Here is a 23096-nt window from a genome sequence, read left to right as displayed (position 1 = left end):
TCATAGAAACTTAATTATTTTTGAGACATTCCCTCCCCCCACTCCATTTGCCAAAAATGACTGAAGTCTGCCAGCAGATTCAAAAGTAATTAGGGGAAGACACACACAGGCAGTGAGATTACCCCAGACACCTTTCCTTTGGAAACCAGGCTAAAAACTACAGTATTGTATTTATTAGAACAGTCCCCTGAAGTCAGATTCATGATTGCTATATTTCTGTTATTGGCAATACAACAGATTTTTAAAACAATTTTTGGAGGATTATGTTTGGTTTCTACAAATCAGATTGATTTCACCCCTTCTAGCCACGGGCCAGCCACTTATGAACACTTTTCCCATCTGTTAAACGGGGATGATAAGTACTTACCTGCCTCAGATGTGGTCTGTGTGCAAACACAAACAGTGGTTTGAAGATCTTTAAAGCATTGCTCTACGTAAAAAATAATTATTATACATATTGCTGTAAGATTAGCATATACACATTTTACTACTTTTGAATGGCTGTAACCTTTTAAAAATAGAAGCACAATAGAGGTCTAATCCTCGGATATACTTAAGTGTGATACAAAGGAAATAATTCATTTAGCAAACCTTTCACCAAGTTACCTTTCTGCTGCAATTTAACTCAATACTTATAAAAGAGTATATACTTATTGGAGAGTTCCATTACTTTTAAGAATATTTGACAAAGAAATAATGGGCTGGAAGAAGTTTCAAGCAGGCTTTTCTCAAATATTTCCTTCTTCGTCGGTGCTCACTGGATAAAAATGCATCTCCTTACCCCCTGGATTCCTTTCAGACATGCCACTGCATACTGAAAGGCCTGATGGAAACTCAGCCAATGCTTCCAACACATCCAGATCCATTCATCTTCCTGCTCCCTACCGCCTTCCTGAAACCTCACCAGCACACTCACACATGCTGCTTATTGACCTGCAATGTGAGAAAAACCTGCCATGCGGCTGCCTGCCTCCCTGCTGCTTAGGTGGCGGGCAGGTGCTTGGGATGGCAGCTTTCTTCTTAGCACCCGTGGATATCCGGGGATGGCACGTGAGCTTCATGCAACATGGGGAAGTACAGGAGGCCATGGAAAATGAGTGCAAACTCTGCTCTTTGAAGAGGACAGGCAGTGTGAGAAAGGTGTCAACACCCCAGGCAAGCATTGCGGACCCTCTCACCCTCCCCTGCAAACATACATTGGAGGATGATTTTTGAGCACGAAACTACATCTACGTGCTCTACAACATCCAGGCAGCAGTATGAGGGGCCACTGTCTGCTTCCCCACTCCTTCTGTCCCCTCCTCCCAGGCCTGTAGCACGGGCAAAGCAGCGGGGATGCCAAAGGTTGTGCTGGACACATCCCCGCCACTCTGCCTGCATGGGGTGGCACACTAAGTGTTAAATCAATTCATCTGTCAGCTGGGTGAAAAAAAAAAAACTGTGGATGCGTTTCCCAAGTCCTCAGTCAAACAATGATTGGCTGCCAAATTGCCCTGAATAAGCAACCCAAGCAGCGTTGCCTTCTTAATTATAAAAGATTCTTACCAGCTTACCTGAAAGCTTTTGGACTTCCCCCTTGTGTCTTAATTTAATTCTTTAATTATGAAGAATTAAGAGCCAGTATTTTCAATAAATGTTGAGAGGGTTGCTGTTCCCTCACTATGTTATATTACGGATTTAGCTAAGGTGCGCTGTGATTGCGGTGAAGTTTTAAACTTCTAGCCAGTATTTCCTTTTCCAGCAGGCGTTCATGTTGCAAGACTCTTTCTAACTTATGTCTCTTTTCATACACAAAACTACAAACTACCTACAAAGATATAAAGTGTGAAATTAAAAAATAATCACCACTTCATGTCAATTGTGTATGCTTTGCATACAAATATAAGAATTCAAATGAGAAAAGAAGTCAGAAAAAACAACATTTAATTATAAAAGAGCTTTTAAATTAAAAAAGATAATGGCACTAAACCAGAAACAATGTTATTTAAGAGATCATAGCCACAGGGTGGTTGTAATTTTATACTGAAACTGTACAGCTGTTCCTATCATCTGCACTTTACTCCTGATTAAAATAACATCTAGAGTTCCAGTAACAAGTAATCTTACACAGAACTATAATGTATTGTGAAAACACACATCATTTTGGTATTACATGACAAAAAAACCTTATATTTATTAAATTAGATTAATAAATATTTACCTAAGCATTGTACTGGTTTTCTACTCTACTCCTTACATTTAAAGAACAAGGAGTGTGGTTTGTTCTACTGACAAAAGTGGTTTGTCTTATAGGGTTTGCCCACAGTGGCACGGCGCTATACCACACAGGGGTACCCAAGTAGATGGAGCATCGTGGGCAGTACAGTCACATTAGAACAATTTCCTATTTTATTCATCCTGCTTCTGAGAACCCTTCAGTGCTTCATTTCCATATGAAGACAGCCTTTGACTTTAAAAAAGAATAAATACTTAGGTCCCCAAAATTGTTCATATGCTGTGGATTACTAATCAGTAGATGTCTAATTTTTCTATGACCTTTCAGAGTTCTGTTTCACTGCTTATATATAAAAGGGAGAGTTCCAGTGGTTACTTTGAGAACACCACAGTGAAGGCCTGTATCTAAAGCTCAGCAGAAAGACCCTTTATTCCTTTAATCAGCTTTGATCACATTAAAAAAATATAATTCAGTCCTTGATTATATGTATAATATTCCCTGTGAGGTCAATATAATTCTGTGTGTGCATTGAAAGAAAATATTTCATTCCAAGAGTATAATTTCACAGTAGTTATTTCAGGTAGTCAGCACGTAGGTGTGAGCACTTAAGCATGGCTGAGCTAGTTTACAAATAAATTGTAAAGTGGTACACAAGACAGTGAGCCCAAAGTGTTGCTGTGGGACTGGGGCTCTGGAGCTACAGTCCACAGCTCTTTGTGCTGCACCAAGCCACATCAGTCTATAATTCATTATCAATGAATTCCACAGGGAGCTTTCAGTACTACCCTGCAAAGAGAAGGATTTGCCATAGTTCACCATTGGACTATTAATTTTTGAAGTGGTTTAGACAGCATCTATCAGTGTAAGGGAAATCAGAACTTGATTTCTAGCCTCGTCCAGGATAGACCAGACATAAAGCTGATGGTAGAGAATATCCAAAAAGGCTATATGAGCTCCACAGTAGACCTTTACACTTATTTTGAGTGAAAGGTTTGGTGGTTTGCTACCTATGAAATTTAGACCACAGTTTCCCTCCACAGTTACTTTCTTCTTCCTGGAAGTTTTTATCATGCTAGTAATTGGCAGGTTTTGGCAGTTCACAAAATGCAATCTATCAGATGTCCAAAAAAACTGAAACCAGTGTATGAAACACGGCTGCATATCATTGATGAAAAACCTAAAGGTCATTCTAGTGCATGACAATATTCCAGAAAGGACACTGCCAAGAGTGGTGAGCCTTAGAAATTACTCACCTTGTCACATGCTCCTTTCTTTTTTCTTTTTTTTTTTTTTTTAAATAATCTCAAGAATACAATCAACTGGAATAAGAATAAAAAAATATTTAAAAGATCTAGCAAAAAAGCTGCATAGAAAGCATTTTCACAGTTGTTTTTAAACAGTTTTCATCCAACTTTACCTAGAAAGTGAACAAAACTAGGACTTCCAAAGACAAAGTATATTGCATTGCAGTTTTTTCCTGTGAATTTCACACTTACTTGGGAAATTCATATGACTGGGTCTAGGTAATTTTAATACTGTACCATTCAGGAGTGCTGATCTGGATTTGGTTCTCCAGTGTATAAGCACTGTAAAGACCTATATGAACACACAATTCTACACAAACAGATTGTAGATCTCTAATATTAAAGAGGTTAAACATCTGTTTGAAGAATACATTCTTCTGAAACAAGACCTACCAGATGGGAGGTAGATTAGTGCCATTAAAATATTTAAGGTACTTAGTCTCATTTCAAACATGAGTGGGAAAACTGCTATCTCGAAAATTTTGCTGCAAGTAAAACTGAAAATTTACTGCTAATCACTGTTGGGTTTCCATCACTTTTTTTTTTTTTTTTTTTTTTTTTTTAAACTGGATAAGATTCTATTGATACGTATAACACAATTCAATGTTGAAAGGACGCACTACCCCTTTGAAACATTCATCCTTACAAAATAAGTCCACAGGTGGTTCTTTTGCCATTAGTGGTGAGCTTAGCTCTGCTTAGATTTTATAACCCACTCAGCATTTGGGTTGAGCTGGTAAAGGTCCTTCATGTAGGTATCATCATCAAGGCAGCGTTCTCCTAGAAATAGAAGAGATATGTGGTTACATTGGTACCAAAAAAGAAAGGAAACAACTTTCAAAGTTCCTGTCACTGTTTTATTCCATTTAGGTTTTCAAGACCTCTCTGTGTGGTATTAAACAAAGCACAATGCAGCTAAAGCACTTGTAATGGTTACTGTCCTAGGAGGGAAAAGCAGTACAGTGTTCTTGGTGGCCTACAGCAATTAATTTATGTCTAGTAGCTATGATGAAAATAGCATATGCTGATCCATCAAGATCTGCCTACTCTTCCCATTCCCCTACAGGCAAAGCATTATTTCATGCATTTGCAGCTCTACATCACAGCCCCTCTCCTACCCAGCTGTGGAAGTGACTGGGGTAGATGGCTCATGTGCCAGCCAGATGTTTCCAGCACATGTGCTCCTGAAGCAGGAGGCAAGCAGAGGTGCAGCATTGCAGATGGGTTTGTCTGCCAGCTCTTTGGACTCCTGGTGCAGAGCAGGCAAGAAGGCAAGACTCCCGGCTCAACCAGGCTCGGTCTCCATCTGCTCCCTCTCCATCCGCTCTCCTTGCCAGGTGGCAGACTGTCTTCCCTATAGGATTTTTGTCCCAACTTACACAACCTGTACTGCCCATGCTGCTGAACTCGGCCCTTTCCCACACACAGGGCAGCATGTTCGGGCAGTGAGACCACAGAGACAGTGGTTTGCCATGTCCCTATCCAGTCCTGGTCATGAAGCAATGACAGAAGTCCCGTTCAGTGCCCTGGAGCCCTATAGTGTACTGAGTAATTAGAAAATGTCTGGAGACTTCAGCAACTCCATCTGCTAGGGGACAGGATTGCAGCACTGTGCATGTTACAATTATGAGCATAAGTATAAGCATATATCATGAGCCTGTGGAGTCTTCTCACTTTTGGGATCCCTCTACATGAGTCAGTAACATCAGGCAGAGAAAGAGAAATGTCAAAGACCAGGCAGCTGGTTTACTTAAACCTGTATAGCAGATTAAAATCAGGGAGTTTCTCTTATCTCAACTGAGAGTGTTAATAAAGACTAGTATTTATAAGGGCTGATTAAAGTTGAAATTGTCTGGAAGTAAACCATTCAGACAGAGGAAACATCTAAGCTTCCTATCCTATTTCATAACAAAACAAACCAAATCAGCAAATAGCCATGTATTTTCTCTAAGACACATACAATTTCTGTCACATGTTTACAGTGATACTAGGTTGTTCCAGTTTCACTGGAATTCTGTTACAAAAACTTTTTTCTACAATGATTACACCTCTGTACAATAAACAAGATACTTCTCTCCTTTAAAAAATATCTTACATCTGGAATCACAACCTGTTTTAACAGGCATAGCATATGTATGTACTTACTGGATATGCAAGAGAACATATAATATGTTAATCTGGCATCCACATATTTTAGTAACTCCTTTTTTGCCATCAGACTTAGTAAAAACACTAAAATATATCTGTTGTAGGGAACATAGGAAAGTGTTATTTTTAATTTAGTCTAAGTCTTTTGGTTTAGACACATACACACAAAAAATTATTTAAAATAGTGATTAGGTAAAAAGGAAAAAACCTAGAAATAGCAGTTTACATACAGGATTTAAACTTGCAGAGTACAGAAATACTGGGTATTCATGGAATTTTACAACTTTATTTAAAGTTTAACAGGTCACGGTTAATAAGAAAAAAGTAAATGTAAGTCCAATCCAATACTGTTTTCTAGTTCTCTTTTTATTTTTCTCTGATATATAAAAATACTGTGATTAGAAACTGATTCCCAAAAATACTTTTGCATTCGACAAGGAAAATTTCAGAACTGTGTTTAAAATTATCCTTTGGCATTAACCTTGCTGATCTGCTATTTGCTTTAATCAAGAAGGTCTGGAAGACACAGAGCAGGAAAGACTAACCATTGGAAAATTTTATCATTAGGTCATCTTTCTGGTTGAGTGTTTTTTTCCCCAAAGGAACCTGCAAGCAACGCTCAAATGCAGACCGTGAAGGACTGTAAGTTCACTTATTATGCCTCAATACAAAGAGATGAATAAGATGAACTTCAGGCACCTTCCTACCCAACCTTTCTGTGCTTCCTCACTGTACATACATATCAGGAACATCTGTTACAGCTGCCGTCTTCCTCTGGGAAAGATAATAAGATACTACTAATACAATGATCACACCAACATCTCTGCTTCCTTCTCCCCAAGGTTAACTGTCTGCCTTAGTGTCAGGGAGAACTAGGGACATGAATAAAAATGCAACCACAGTGAAGCCCTTGGACAATGTACCACGGAATCCTATTCTAGCAAAAGAAGTTGCTCAGAAGCCATTCTTACCAATATTTCCTCCTATTTCATAAAGAAAGACCTCTTCTCTCTTGAGTGTTTGGAGATTTCCACTGTCAGGAACAAAACACAATAAATAACTATATTGCAAAAGAGCTTGTACATCGGCCACATAGATGTGTCTGGGAGAAATTATGCTAATTAAGATTAGCAGTGTACCTGTCATAAACCCTTCATATTTATGCTCATTTACTGATACAGTAAGTGAACAAGAATACCCCTGCATACTAGTGCAAATGAATAGTCCTGCAAGTGAGCAATACGCTATAGCAAAGGTAAAATAAGATAGATGTGAAGAAACTGTGGGGCTTAGAAAAGAATTCCACTGTTATTAGCAAGTAGCCTGATATTTACCCTCTGGTTATTCTTTCACTGCTGCTGCAAAAATAAGTATTCCCCTCAAACACTTCATATTTCTGAACAAGCCTTATGGTTGGGTGGGAGAAACCACATTTTTACTGGTTTTAATTTTGCTGCAACTAAGAGAAGTAAAAAACAGACAGTGGAAGAATAAAGTCCCTGTATTATAAAGGGATTCTATTATTCTCACTGCTTAATTGTAATAATAAGGCACAGCCAGAAAATAACTTTCTGTCGAAAGTGTAAACCTCTAAAAACAGCATTTAGAAAAAAACAGCTTCTTAATCTCAACTAGTGTATCATATTATTACTTTAGCATGAATAGTTGTATATGATGGACACATGTGTTAAATATTTTTTTTTGCTAAGTCTGAGATATAGATATATATAAAAATATATGTAAAAATGTGATTAAAGCTTCTCCCTTTCTAAATGGATTTGGATGACTCAAATGTAGCCTTCCTTTTAAATCACTGCACATGCACGACATTTGCACATATTTGTCTCCCAATACATATACTGTTGCTATATGTAAATGTATTTTTTTTAACAAAATATTTTCTTTCTCTTTTCCTCATTCCTTTGTTTCCTAGACTTATTTTCTTGGAGTTTCCTTCTGTCTTGTCCCCAGAAAGTTACAAAACTATTCCAGACCCATCAGATTAAACACCAATTAATTTTTTACTAATGGCACTCATGTATTCCTGAAGGCTTTGTGAGCTTTATTGACATTAGGAGTGGTAAGTTAATTCCTCAAGCATGGATTCTAATGGCTAAATTCAGCTGAAAAGTTCATGAACTGGACTTAAAGTATTTGAAAACTTTTTTCTTGATATAATATATGAAAAGCCACTCCTCCCGAAACGATAACAAAACAAAAATGTCTTTGTACCTTTTCTGACTGAGAAACCTGGCTACTATATCACCGGCTTTCAGTTCTTCTGTCAGCTGTATTGCCATGGAAACTTTCGAAAGATGAAGTGCTTGCACCCGTATCACTCCCTGAGGAACATCAGCCTGCAGAGCAATAACGGTGTTGGAACAAAGCTTCTAGCAGCTAGCTATGATGAGCTTCTCAAAATACAGTATGGAATAAGTAACTTGGTACAGTGTACTTAACTACTATCTACTACACTTTGCTGCAGAAATATGATAACTATATTATCATATTAACAGTAATTCAGTAAATTATATCAGACCCAATCTCTTTTTAACAGCAGGGAGAACTTTAGAACAAACGAACATTAGTGTTTAATTATTTTTTAAAGATGTTAAGAACAACAATAACAATTACTGCTATATTAAAAACACACTTTGGTAAGATAAGAAGCATATGAGATTGATATGGAAAGGACTTGCTGCAGGCATGAAAGCCAGGTAACCCGCCCTGTACCACCCCCCCGCTAAAATTTCCAGAAGAAACCTTTCCAGTTTCATTTAATCTGAATTTCATGCCAAAAAAGAAATCACAAAGTATTCACAGGTCAGTCTACTATAAGTGATTCCTCTTTTCAAGTATTATTTCCTTTTAAAACAGATACTCACTACTGCAGTTTTTTCTCCCTATTTTTTATTCTCCAGAATATATTCAGCTAGTCAACCTGCAGGTCTGACTAAATAATGGATTTGTATTTTATTTCAACCCCAAAATCCTTGATGATGAATATCAATCATATTAGTTACAGAGAAGGAGGGTTCCAAAGGACAGTTTTTCTGTTCAACTTGCAGTACATGACATTCGAAGTTACAAAAGGCATAATTTATTTGTGAATAAGGTCCTAATTTCTGTTCCTGGAAATCTTGAGGTAATTTTTCTATTCGTATTACATTACCATTTACCCAAATGTACTCATTTTGATAGGAAAAGAAATGTGAGAGTCTCAGTAGTCAAGGTTGATTATGACAGTTCATTCTCTTCTCTTCCCCCCTATTTACTGCAATTGTAAGGCTGAACATTTCTTCTTCCATAATCAATGAACAAATCTGGGCACCTGTGAATCTAGCATAGCTTCTCTGAAACCATCAGAGTTAAACGAATATAGAACAAGCATGAACGTGAGCAGAATCAGAAGCACAGCTTCCTGAGAAAGCTAAAGGCTCGTTACTATACAAATGATGAGCTATGGTAAGTAATTTTAACCAAACAGTCTTTCTATATCCAGTCTTATTATTTATGGATTTAAAAATACTAGACACAATAACTATTTATGTCTAAAGCATTAAGAATCACCAAATTGAGAATTTGCTTCATAGTATCATGGAATCAAAGATTCGTAAGACTGATGTGTTCTCAAAGAGCAACTCCCTACATTTATCCCTAAATTTGTGAAATCTGTTCTTTAAGGCCTCCACCTCTGGAAATAGTGGCTGTAGCCATCTGCTAGGAAGTCAACTCCTGCTTGGAAATCTTTTGCCTCTTTCCCAACTGTTGGGAATCTGGCAGAAGTGATTCAGTGAAAAGGAAAGGAAGCTTTTAAGGATTAAATGGTCATTTACAGATGTCCCTAACTGGTCTTTCATCAATTCAGCACGGTAAATTTAAATTGGTTTTCATCTTTGTACACCATTCTGTATAATTTTGTGGCAGTTGATTTTAATGGAGTTTTTCCAACCTTCAGCTGGATAACGTTTTTTTTCTCTACACAGCAGGCATATGACAAATGATTTAAAAATCTGCCTGCTTTGAGTATATGAGAGAAAGAACAAGAAATGTCCACAGAGCTGTAACGCTACGGTCACAGATCAAACAGAATAATTACTTTGTTTATTCAGACAGAATCATTATTAGTTCAGCTAATGAATATATTTTGCCACTTTCACCACCTGCATTTACAGAAGAACTTGTGCTCAGCTGCACAGTATGTTCATGGAGCCCAACTACAGAGTGAACAGCTACTGAGCATCCCCTAGCTCATTCACTGTGCAAGTTGGTGGGAAAGAAAATGTGGCCATAAAACCTCAAGGAGCAGAGTCACAGAAGGACCCATTCTCTGCACAGCACAGTTCAAAACATCCAAGTTAGGGCTCCACATCACAACATATAAGCCAAGTACCTATAAGGTGATTGACAATAAGCTGAAAAGTGGGTCACCTATGTTGATTAGTTTCTGAGTCCCCTCTCCCGCCTCACAGGCTCTCTCAGGATGAGGTTTACAACACTGAAACCTCTGGCTGAGTTAGGTACTTGCACACTTCAAAAACCTGAAGAGAGATACATCTTAGTTGATGGAAAACACTCTGGTCTACAATATTTAGTCTGTAGCAGCACAGCACATCACCTGTGAGGTACCTATATCTTCTTTCAAACCCTTTCTTTCCAGAGGGACTTGAATCTATATATCCCAAAAGAACCACAGCTGCTTGGTTACAGGATATGGGGTGGGTCTCTTCCAGATTCTCCTTTCCATTTTGCATGACACACTTAAATATTCATCAGGCTAGATGAAGATAGTGAAAATACTGCATAGTCACTTCATTCCTAACGACTCAGATGACAGAATATAATATATACTTATTAAATGTGTGAATGACACCAAGCAGGAATGGGGCATGAGCATTATGAAGAATAAAACTGGAATTCAAAAGGATCTTGCTACATAGGAGACAAAGTCTGAGAGAAATGAGATGCAGTTGTTCTCTGAACTGTGAAGTGATGCACCTAGTTTGGGACAAACAACTGTAAAACTATATATAGAGAAATGATTTAGCAGGTAGAAATTTTTTTAGTAAAGAATCTGGCACTGCAGCGGATAACAAGTTCAGCAAGAGTCAGTAACTTATACTATGAAAATTCAAACAGGTTATGCAAACACCATGGCTATGGGATACAATGGTTATTTTAACCTGATAAGCCCAGTAGCATTGCATTGTACTGCTAACACAACTGATCCTTTTTTGGAACAATTGCAACATACAGAGGAATACAATGACAGATGGTATAAATCTGGCTAATGCTGGTAGGTAAATTTCCAGTCCTGAGGGCATCTTTCTTTGCCTGGCTAGAGCACTATGCACCCCAACCGCAACATAAAGACTTAATCCCTAACACTGTCTTGGGGCCATAAGTATGCAGAGGTATCTTGAAAAGCAATTAACCCTCACTAACCCTCTAACATTAACCACTTTCAATTAACCCTCATGAGCCCTCTAATATTAACCACTCTCAGCCCTGTACAGAGATCTTGCCCAAAATTTGCAGTAAATGCTATTTAACCTCTGTCTTAAAAGGGGAAATGTGATTGATAGAGAGGCCTCATCAGAGATAAGATGAAATTTTATCCAAATGAGCTGACTGCTATTAAGAATGCAGATACTGAGGTATTTCTGGAGAGTATGGAAACAACTCAAGCTCTGTCCATCTATGTTTAATCACATGGGGTGCCACAGCATGTGAAATAATAACTTATTATTATTTATTATTAGAAAATAGCAACTTTTACTTGGTTTGTATTCAGCTGCGTGCAAGATAGTTAGCTCTCAAAAGTTTCAAATAGTTTTCACTGGAGTGGGAATTCACCACAAGTCTGGGTGCCTCACTCGCCACTGAATAGTGAAATGCAGTTCAGGAACTGCACAGGAAAATCAGCTCAATTTCAAATTAAGGCAGTATAAACTGAAAATTGGAAAAAAAAAAAAAAAACAAAACCAAAAACACACAACAAATTTTCCTTAAAGAATAAGACAATTTTTTACTTGAAAAAATGCATAAAATTCATTCACAATGAAGCCTTACCAATTTCTGAATATGATTTTAAGAGTAATGGGTTCTCAGGCACCCAAATCACTGAATGCTTCAAATAAGCATGAAGGATTTGTGAAAAATTGTACCATTTAATTTTGAAAAAAAATCCCCCACAGAATTCTAGGGCTTAAAGAAAATTACTGAATAGTAACTTTACATTTACATTTGAGTAAGAATGTATTACATGAGACTTCAGCTCTAACTCTCCAGTGGATTAAAAAGGCATATTTTACTCTAAAAGACCAACAGCACTGAACTACAAAAAAATCCAGCACCTGATTTTGCAACAGCATTTGCCTATTTCAGTGTATTTGCTGTTATTTCTATGTTGAACAGGGGATGGCAGCATTAAGTATCATCTTATCATAACTCAACTGAATTGTATTCAAAGAATTCTTTTCTTATTAGACAGTGTAAAACAAATGTCAGTGTTTAATTAGCTTTATTTTAAAATTTTAAGCCCTCATTCTGTGAACAGATTCCTTCATATAGATAGAAATGAAAGTAAGGCAAAGTGATGCCTGGGGAATTAATTAATTTTGGACATTAAGAGATGTGTCAAATATCGCATACAAAATGAGGTAGGAACACTGAAATATAAGTCTCCAACAGATACTGGATGCAGTTGTCCAAAGGATCCAGCCATCTGCACATTAGGAAAAAAAAAAAAAAAGAGGCATACTTGCAAGGTCAAACCGGGCAGATTTGAGGGATATTATAGATTATTCTTTTGCCGTATTCTAATTTTTAGCTTAATAGCTTAAAAAAATGCCTTTATTAGAATATGACAACCCTTTTTTGTAACAGTTTGCCATACACATACTTGATAAGAAAAGCGACCATTCAGATCAGTGCATTTTTACAAGCTACCACAAGATGTCTCTAATTCACCAGAATCTTCAATATGACTTCAACCCACAAGGTGGTATTTTCATGCCACCTAAATCTGTATGTATTCATTATGTTATCAGGATACACACACTTGGTGTTACCTGTTAACATATTTAAAATACCTTTGGAATCATTATTTCAAAGGCATTATAATTAACATATCATACTGTATAGACTAATGAGCTTCAAAAAACTGTAATTACTAACTTCCTTGACATCATAAATAATAAGCAATTTATGGTACATGAGATATATTTTTGAAAAGTTTCGATGTCAGTGGGAACAGTTCAATTAAAATATTTCTAAAGACAGGAAAAATTACACTATAATGTCACAGGATTATTTTTTTTTCATTGTAAAGAATGTGTGAAGAGTGTTATGCTGAAACTCATGCCTTGACATTGCTGATGGGTCGGGCAGAAGTCAATTACCTAATGGAGAGATGCTGAACTGTAGATTATATACACAGGGGTAAGTTGGGAGTAGACACTTGGACCATAGCTGCCTAAGAAGTAGTTTATCGGGTTTTTTACATTTGTTTCACCCTTTGGGTTTTCTTGGGGTAAGCAGGTTGTGCATGCTCTAGCATGCTCCACTTTACAAGGAATAGTTAAAGATTCATTGAGGCAAAGAGCTCAGTGGTTTGGGAACTCCTGTAGGAGGAAGAAGGATTAAATACTGTCTTTGTTTCCAAACGCTATTAAATATCAAAAAAAATCTAGATATTTATTTTTTAAGTAAACACAAGGTCTGCTGTGACTTCCATTGGGTAGCAATGCATCTAAACATGGGTACAGTAATACTGAGTGTTGTCACAACACATGCTCCCTCTACAGATACAGACCTAAAGTATTTTTTTTCAGATGTCTAAACTGAAATGACATGTGGGATATAATTTTTCAGAATAGAAATATTTTGAAAAATCTGGGAAAAGAAACAGCCCAACCTTCTAAATGTGTCATGCTGGTAACCCATAAACTATGAAAACAATATTAACCTGCTCTCTACTAAAATTCTTAGTTAAATTAAATGTAGACATCCCCTGCTATATTGACTTTTTTACTATTGATGAGTCTTTATTAATAAAGTATTTCAGATGTATGATTCCTTACATCATTAGGGGTCTTCTCCTGCTTCTCATGCTTTTCCCGGTCATATGCCATCTTTTTCAGAAGTTTCTTCATAGCTTTTTCCTTTTTTTCCTTCTTCTGGCTTTCAGCATTTTGTTTTCTCACTTGGTTAACAATAAACTTAGGAATCTAGATGAATATAGATAGTAAGTATGAACATCTATATACTTTCCTCAAGCAGCTAACTTATCAAAACTTTGTAAACTGACAGATTGTCAGGTAGAATGCAAAAAAAGTCTTTATTTCCAGTAATAATTAAAGACTCAAATAACATAAAAGCTGTGAAACAATTGAAAAACTACTCGTTTTGTAATGTTATATTCCATTCAGTAAGCTTTCAGGGGAAGAGAGGTGGAATCATGCAGTGTTTTTACTTTCCTCAGCCAAAAAAATTCACTCAACACTTAGTCTGCACAACAGTGATAACAACTTTTCCTCACATGCAGCAAAGGTCAAAATTGTTTAAAAGTTGCTGATGGACAACAAAGCCTGTACTTCTCCAGCCTAAGTTAGAGCTTTGTTTGAGACCATGGCACAACTTCATGTTTTATCAAAACATGCTTTATATAACATGAAGTTTGGCCCAAAAGGGAAATGGACTAAAACACTGTGTTTCCTGCTAATATCTCTAAGCAGAAAAGAATAAATTCCTCATAACAATGTATACTGATAGGCCAAATAAGAAGATCCCCCAAGGACTTGTTTTTGAGTTCACATATGGTACATACAATATTAAAATTCTGACCATCGGAGCTTAACTCTACCATAGGATATAATGATTCTGTTTTGCTCCCATAAGTTACCTATGAGCAAGAACCCAGCTGGATGGGGCTGATCTTTCTCTAAATCATAGAAATAAGTTCATATTATTTCTTTGTTCATATGCTTTGTTTGCAAAATCTATGACTTCCCCTGCCCCACTCAAGAATACACTTACTGTCCAGAGAAGTTTTTGGTACCGAATCATAAAGCGCATGACATTCGCTGTTCCAGCTGCCATAACAAACTCGTTTTGTTCAATAGCCTTTGAGCCAAACCCATGAAACGTGAAAAGGTTTGGGGCCATCACCATCACAACATTGTTTAACGTCATTTTATTTTTGTCTCGATGATCAATTACCCTTTGGAGGAATTCAAGAAGTGCCTGAAATAACAGCAGAACTTACAGCTCAACTCTGTACATGAAAAAGTTACGAGTGAAACATGATGTTACATATTTTTGGAAAGAGCTCTTCATTCCCAATAAAACCACATTAAAAGCAATCAACAATAGGAAGTGTGGATACATTTGTTCACAGGACTGTAATGCAAATTTTGTTTCCTTTAGTTAATGAAGTAAGTAATTCTCGTTATTTTTGTGGATAACATTTTCAAAAGCATCCAGGTGACTTTGAAGCCCCACACAGTAAGGTTTTTTTCAAAATCCTTGTTATGTAGGTACATAAGTAGCATCCCACAGATGCCTGTGAAAACATTATTGTTGCCTTTTCTTAAATTGAAAGTGAACACAATAGTGCCAGCTGTCATGGTTATGGCCACATGGAGTGGCTAGTTCTGTAAGGTAAGCAATTCATGAGTAAACCACTGCATTGTGAATGACAGGTAGCCAGTTAGAAACTGACAATCTTCAATTCATTCAGTTCCAGATATTTGTAACTCAGCTCAGGAGCCTCCTGACTGCTTTCCACACAGTAAGACTTTCAAAAAGAAAGTCATGTTTAAACAATAAGACCTAAGAGGATTTTTTTGACTGTAATAGAAGATGTTCTGCATCCTACACAAATCCTGCATATTCATTTTTGATTGTAGCAATTTTAATAGTAAGCATATTCTGAAAAAGATGAATAGCTTTGCTACAAAAGGACAAGCCCAAATTGGAAGACTCCATGTAACGTGCTGCAAATACCAATAGGAAGTGTAAATTTCTAGCTTATTGAGAGCAGAAACAAACAGCACAGAGAAAAGTAGGGAATAAAAATGAAGAGCTAAACCCATTTCATAAAAGCAAACTCTCATCCATAGTATTCTAAGACTGTTTATTTTTTGCATTGGAAATAATGACTGCTGCTGCAAAAAAAGGAACAAAACTTGTAAGAGAAAAGGTCATTCACTGGGAGATTATTATTGCAATCTCCTGGAAAAGTTTCAAGTCACATTCTTAAAAGTCATTTGGGAGGAATTAGGGTCCTAAGGTTGTTTTTTTTCTGAAGTTCTGTGAAATATGAAAAAAGAAAGAATCACTAGTTTCAGCATTAAGTTTGAACTGAAAAAAAAGAATGTTAAAAGACAACAGCATTCATTGTAGTGGATTCACAGAAACAGACAAAATATTTGTGCAGGAAAAAAGCATTAGCAATTCTAACCTTCAGAGTGTCTCTGTTTGCTTCAGGTAGAAGGAGAACCAAAAGATTCAAAGCTTGTAGTTGCTGTTTCTTCATTGGAAGATCTGCCAGTGAAGCACATGAACCTCAGTATTTTAAAATTGCCATTTGTCCTCTTCAAAAAGCACGATTTCAAAGTGGAAACCTCTTGCAAAATGCTGAATGCATACATATGGCTAATTGTCATAGTATGACAAAGGACTGGCAAATCCTTGTTTTCTGATACTCATTTCCAAATGTTCTTTTAGGATTCAGTTGCTGTATGACTCAGCAGTCTTCTGGCAATATTGTCTAGATGCCTTGTGATTCTTTATTTTGCAATGTTACAAGAAGAAATAGTCAGTTAACGGTTCCTCCCTTTTTGAGCCTGTGCCCCAACATATGAAAGGGTACATTCAAAACTGCTTTCACAGTTTCTCTGATTGCCTTAACAGTTGCATGGTCTCCCAAGTCACCCACGCAGAATGAATACCACGTGTTGCTGAATAAGGCAGGTCTCCAGCAACATAAGCACCAGCAGCTGCAATGGCAAACCAGCAGGGATAAAGCCAAGAGCAGAGAAGCTTCGCACATACTCACAGCAGTGAGTGCCATACCAAACGTGGCAAACTATAATTAAAGAAAAGTGACGTTGGTTCTGCCTTTTACCCAATTGCTCAGTGGTGATTCATTCACCCAAGGTGCAGGATGAGCGCATCCCTACGCTCCTCCACCTCCCTGAAGAGCTCCTACATTCTGGCAGTGTTGAGCAGCAGAAAGCCCCAGCTCTCTCACGTTTGTCACTTGTGAAAAACTTCCTCCTGTTATGCTTTAGAGGACATGCTCTGGCAAGTATTCTCAGCAGATTCCCAATGAATCAGGCCATACCTAAAACAAGTGAAGAAGGAGGTACCCGCACTTGACATGGTTTTATCACACTATTTCAAAATTCAACAGGGCTGTTCTCATGCATCCTGCTGGGATTCCAACTGAATTGCTATTTCAAATACATTTTATCCAAATCAGTTTGGGAGGTACCACCAAAAAAAAGTTCATAGATGAAAAAAGAAAACCCTCACTGACTACTTTCTACCATAATAAAAATTAAGTACCTGAATAAATGACAAATTATGCAGCTATCTAAACCACGCAAGTAGTGATAACAGTGTATCTACCTGCTCTAGAAAGTAAGTTCTTAACTTAAATTTAGTTCCAAAACACCATGTCACAATGTTTAAAAAGCAACAAGAATCAATCTTTTCCTAGGAAAGCAAGTAAAAATACAATTGCAAAACAATTAAAATTTGTTACTTAAATCAAGGTTTTCTGTCTGTTCACCTAAATAACAATTGAATTTTAGTTAAATTACTTAAATTAACAAATTAAATTGTTTAAATCAAGTTGTTTAAATATTTATTTCTAATCAGACTACTTAGTCACAGTATCATGAAAACCACTGATTACTGTCACAAAGATGGCCCTTTTTCTCCACCACCTAATCTTATTACATGTAACCAACAAGATGGGCAGACAATTTAAACAATGGGAGGCTATGAAGTGTTATGTCTGTTTTGCATCAAATCTTTTGGCTCGATGTAGAAAGTGTTTTGGATCCTGGCACCTGAGAATTTTCTGGGTAAGTAAAACCACATAAGCCTTCAGACCAAGCAGAAACCCTCTTGGCTCCAATCAGTATCCGGTAAGTGGAACAACCTTGAGGAGCTGTTTGCTGCCAGCATCATTTGAAAGCATTCTGGATAGCTTTAACTTGCCGCTCAGTACTGCAAAATCAACAAGACTATGTAGCAGGCCTAAGCACCCGCCCCCTACTCCCACCAACTTAATGGCCTTGAAAGGCAGCTCACAACCTGGAGACTGACACAGCCCACAGTTTTTAAGAATGTTTGTCTGTCTGCCTGTCCATAGGAATTCTCTGAAAATGTCCCTTAGAAACGAGCCATCGCTCTGACTGTAGACAAGGGGAATAGGTTTTTCTGAAACTTGCACTCCTATGTTGGCTGGGGAGTTCATGTATGTGGGTTCTCACTCCTCATTCATTATCACCAAGCTGCTCTCTTTAAATTACAGCTAGTGTGTTTGCTGTCTTGGTGCCCAGCTGACAAGGAGGACATTTTCACAGGAACTTGCTGATCTCAAGGGACCAGGGATGATCGGCAGTTCTGACTATTCTGCTCTAACTTTTCCTGTTGTGAATGGATAAAATACCCTAAACAGTATAAATTGCCATTTGTTAGCTTTTCTGCAGAGCTACTAAACCTTTGCTGTTGGGGTTTTTTTGAAGCAAATATTGTTTATAAACTGATACCATTATATACAATTTCCTTATAACCTATCTATACCTCCTAACGACTATCAGAAACATCAGAAAGCAGAAGTGTGCTTTCTTTTTATGTGTAAACTATTAAAATAGATGTTACATGAAAAGTGTTATTTATACATTAGTAAAAATATGCCCATTCAGGAGAAGTCATATTGTTGTTTTTCAATTTGTTTCTCAGTTTCACATATTATTAATGAAAATACTGCTACCGCAAAGAGGCACTTCTCTGCACTGGTATCAATTCTTTGCAGCTGAGAAAGAAAGGACATTACTCACTCTGTACATTTTGGAAAGCTTTGAGATATTCTACAGTGAGGAGTGGCTGAGGCAGTTCACGGATGAAGAGTTTTAAAAGACTTGCTGCATCATGTTGCTTTACATTTTCCCAGTTGAAAGTCCCTTCATAAAATTTTGCTTCCAGTTCTTGGCAAAGACTCTGAAAGGCAGTAGATACAGAGAGAACCAATAACACTTGGCTGCTGGAAGTCACGCATTATACACACAGCAATACTTTCCATACTTTGAAAGGGGGGAAAAAAGGGACAGCTGAAATATCACTTAACTCCAACTGCCACTGATCTTTTGCTACAAAAAGATAAATTGGCGACCAGACACACCGCAAGCAAACACACAGTAATAGGCAGCAGACAGCCAAATCATATAGGAAGAAATGCCATGGGCCTCAGGGCCATATGGAATATACTATAAGAACGAGGTATCACACTCATTCACATAAGGGTTATTGACTTTCCCTTGCCCAAAATATCAAGACGTGGCTGCTATACATAGCAGTTCTGAAACTGCTACCAAAGGGTGTTCCTGTAATGCATGCATGGCCATTTTCATAAACAAATACGGCAATTACGCATATTGACACACAGTTTCCTATCAAAACTTACACTAAGGTGAGGCTGGTTCTCTTTAAAACACAGGAGAAAATTTGTGAGACTGGATAGCTGGATGTCTTGCCATCCAGACATCACTGGATGTCAAATATGCCCTTCATGAAAGGGGACCGTACTGCAAAACATGAGGTTATGGAGCAGAATAAACAGCACTGCATGTGGCAGTGATAACTCATAACTCCAGGGCTGGGAAATGGCAGGGTACTGTTGGCAGTGGACATTACCATATACCTGCCTTGCTGCGATGCAAGTGCTATTACTGGGCTTCCAGAGGTGTACAAATGGGAACACGCTGCAAAGACTGAGTCCTTCTTAATCTCTCATTAAGCATCAGTCCTGGCCTTGCATCCACTTCATTTCTTTGCCAGTCTGGCAGAGTGGGAAGTGGCCTCAGTATAGGGCCAGTTGCCCTGAGGCACTTCTCACAAGTCCCTCCCTTTTTCTTGTCTCAGTTCTTCCAGACAGAAAAGGACAGAGACGCTGGCTTGTTTTGTAAAGTACGTGAGATGAAGTGAGGGAAAGGGTTATGGAAAAATATGGCCTTAATTATTTATCTGGACAAGAAGGGCACATTGGATAGAAGATACCAGATACATTTTTAAGATAATGTTCTCATTAAATTTAACTTTGTCCAAATGGAAAATGGATCTATTTCCAAAGAAAACACAGACCCTTAGGTTGATATAAAAGTTGGATGTTCCAAATTGTGCTCCGGAGAGATCTTCTGTCTCCACTGATTACGTAGGGGGTTCAAAGGTGCAAAGATCCTAACTCAGATGTCTAAAGTCAAGTGGGTATGATTTCCTGCTCATCAACAAAAGCAAGCTTTAGAAATAAAGATGAAGATTCTCCCCCTGAGTCTCATCAGCTCCTCCATCCACATTCAGACCAAATCACTGGGGCAAATGCAGTATTAAACATCTAGATAAAATGAATTATTTTGGCTGAGAGGCAAGGGCAGAAATGTCAACTATGCATCCTAACGCACCAATGCTTAGATTTTAAAGTAAACGTATTTAACTATAGGGTATATGCAATGCATTTTTTTAATAATAACTCTAAATTCTATAGAATAAGATAGCAAAATATTTTTTCTTGAGATTATCTGTGCCTATATTGTCTTTTTCTACAGGAGAAAAGTTTAAGAAAATTAAGAGAAGACATCAGTCCTTTAGTATGCTAAATTCCTTGGTTTTCTATAAATTTTTCTATTTGAATAAGTAAAGGAACTTAACATCTTTGCTAACAAAACAATTGCTTAATTCAAGGAAGAAGCTCCTGCAAATAAATAGGTAAAAAATTAATGAAAGTCAAATAGCGAATGATCCCCTGCCTGGGAAATCATACACTTATAAAATTAAAGAATAAACAAAATCACTCTGAAATCATTCCAGTTTTCAGAACTGATGAAAAGTGGAAAATAAAGAATGGAGGAAAATTGTAAAAATAATAGTATCTTAGTTACTGGTAAATAAACAAAGCCAATTTCCATAATATTCTCTTCTTTCAGTTGTTTCTAATGAACCATCTGCTGGACCAAGATCTACATGACAGAGGCTGGCAGATGTCTTCGGACAGCTGAATCCACTTAAATGGTCCTTTCTGTTTAGAATTTAAGGCCAGTTCAGACCGTCTTTTTAACACATTGACTCTTGGCGTGAATCATACTGTGTATTTAGTTTCCTGCATTAAGGCAAATACTGGGGAAGAGTCTGCATGTAATTGGCACTCACTCTGCAAAGTGTCAGTGTGCATAGATGTGCCTAACAAGATTGTGCTTAGTGAGCTGAGTAGTTATATTGCTGTTCATAAAAATAAATGTGAGAGGTTCTTCAGTGCATGCTGGCTGCCTTGCCCTATAACACAGGTTAAGTCTAGCTATTAAAATAGGCTCACAATGCCAGAGAAAAGCTTCCTCCTGGGCTAGAAAGACTGTCTTTGAACTGTTCAGATGATTAAGCTGGTTCAGGGAAAAAGCAAAAGGCTGGAAAGCTCGTGCCAAGAATTAATGAGATTTTGGCACAACTGAATTTGAAACGCAGCCTTGATTCTCCTTCAAACTTGAACTCCAGTCTTCTCCCCAACACTACACTGGATGAAACCATCAGCTTTCTGGCTAATATAACTCAGTTTTCTTTGTCAAGAGATTTTGCTTTCAGTGTTTGAAGACTTTCATAACAACCTGGTGTTAAAATATATTTGTATGACAAAATAAAATCAGCAAACACAGATAAGTTTTGGGGGATGTTGAGAATCTGTGCAATGTTTTACCTTTACTCTTGTTGCAACTCCTGGTATTCTAAGAAGTCCTTCTGTTCCCAGAGTTGTCTCCTCTATCTGGGCAATCAGCTATCAAACACAAAACAAATTGCATGAATGAAGATGCCAGTTAAAAATTACTGGTAGATAGTTCTAATATATTGGAACCTTTAGGTATGTAACTGTGTGTGTGTATGTGTACAAATGAATTTGTGCACACACGTGTTACAAGTAGACACACAAACAGACAGTTTACAAATGGATTACAGCTGTATATGTAGAACAAAATCTTTAATACGGCTCTTACCTGTTTCATGAATGCTATTAAAGAACAGTTTGTCTATTTTATTAAAAAAGAAAACTCTATTTTTTAGACCTCCTTCAAGTATCCTACAAAGACTGAAGCGTTTTTTTCCAAAATTACTCTGGCTTCAAAAATACCCTTGCTAAAATGTCTCTGAATCAAAACAATTAAGGTTATGTTAGAGATACAGCACTAACTTTCTCACAAATACTCCTTTTTATGACTTTACCAGAGAAGAACTAAGTACCTTTAGGTTTTAAAGAAGGCTCAGTTTTACAAATACTGTCATTCTCCTAACAAACTCAACAGTTTGCAATCCTACACATGGCTTAGATAAATTAGAAGTTCCGTAAAAGTACTTAAAACATGTATCATAAATGTTATTTCTCTAAAAGATATGTCTAGAAGTATTCACTGAAGGATGGATCTAAGGGTATTCAAAAGAAATTTGTAAACGTCAAAAGCTGATGACATCATTTTAGCGCAAATGGTTCTCACAATGTTTAACTAGGGCAGTGCCTTTGTTACATACATGCAAGAGCTGTGCCAGCTCTTAAGAAAAATTATGCAACACAGTTGTGCTTTCTCCAGCTACAGAAATTAAAGGGGGTTTACCTACCACTGTATTTATGTAACTGATAAATACATAAAAAAGATGAGGAAGAAAAAGCCACAAAGTTAGAAAACAGCACTAAAGGTGCTGGTATATTTTCCTTGGTTAAAAAGAAGTGCTAACTGGCTGCATCCAACTCTCACTGTACCCAGCTTAACACCAGAGCAGTGGCTGCCACTCTCATCTGTTGGACACAAAGACGCTGTGGGCATGTTGTGTGATTCGCCGCCCTCACCACTTCTAGGGGGAGGCAAGATCTGATGGCACTGCCAGCAGCCACGACTCCTTTGCACACACTCACTCACAAGTGCCCCCTTGGCAGGCAGCAAGAGGTGGCCACTGGTCAGCACCAGCCTCCTGCCTATGGGAAATCCCCACTTCATGTCCATCAGGGCTGTTTTGCATGGCTTCATTAGCAGGCCAGAGACCTAAATCACTATCAGCAGAAAATTCTAGTGGAGTTACATGGATTGGTATTACCCTCAGATTTTTCAGTCAGAAAACCCCTAGGCTAAATTAGTCATTCTTTTTAACCGTAATTCCTC

The 23096-nt window shown here is 37.5% G+C and overlaps 1 protein-coding gene across 3 annotated transcripts in view; it reads right to left on the bottom strand.

Moving 5' to 3' along the window:
• Positions 1-1906: 1906 nt before the first annotated feature.
• ARHGAP18 (Rho GTPase activating protein 18) overlaps positions 1907-23096 on the bottom strand; it is a 96276-nt gene continuing 75086 nt past the window's right edge. For all 3 annotated transcript variants that reach the window (XM_074819143.1, XM_074819144.1, XM_074819142.1), the window contains exons 8-15: positions 21647-21724; positions 18747-18906; positions 16133-16215; positions 14707-14913; positions 13752-13898; positions 7900-8024; positions 6639-6700; positions 1907-4299 (exon numbers count right to left, since the gene is read on the bottom strand). In XM_074819143.1, the coding sequence (XP_074675244.1) occupies positions 4208-4299; positions 6639-6700; positions 7900-8024; positions 13752-13898; positions 14707-14913; positions 16133-16215; positions 18747-18906; positions 21647-21724 (954 nt within the window). In that variant the 3' untranslated portion in view covers positions 1907-4207. The remainder of the gene's footprint in view (positions 4300-6638; positions 6701-7899; positions 8025-13751; positions 13899-14706; positions 14914-16132; positions 16216-18746; positions 18907-21646; positions 21725-23096) is intronic.

This window comes from Strix aluco, chromosome 3 (genome assembly GCF_031877795.1).
Source record: "Strix aluco isolate bStrAlu1 chromosome 3, bStrAlu1.hap1, whole genome shotgun sequence".
NCBI lineage: Eukaryota > Metazoa > Chordata > Aves > Strigiformes > Strigidae > Strix > Strix aluco.
This window is presented reverse-complemented; position numbering and strand designations above follow the sequence as displayed.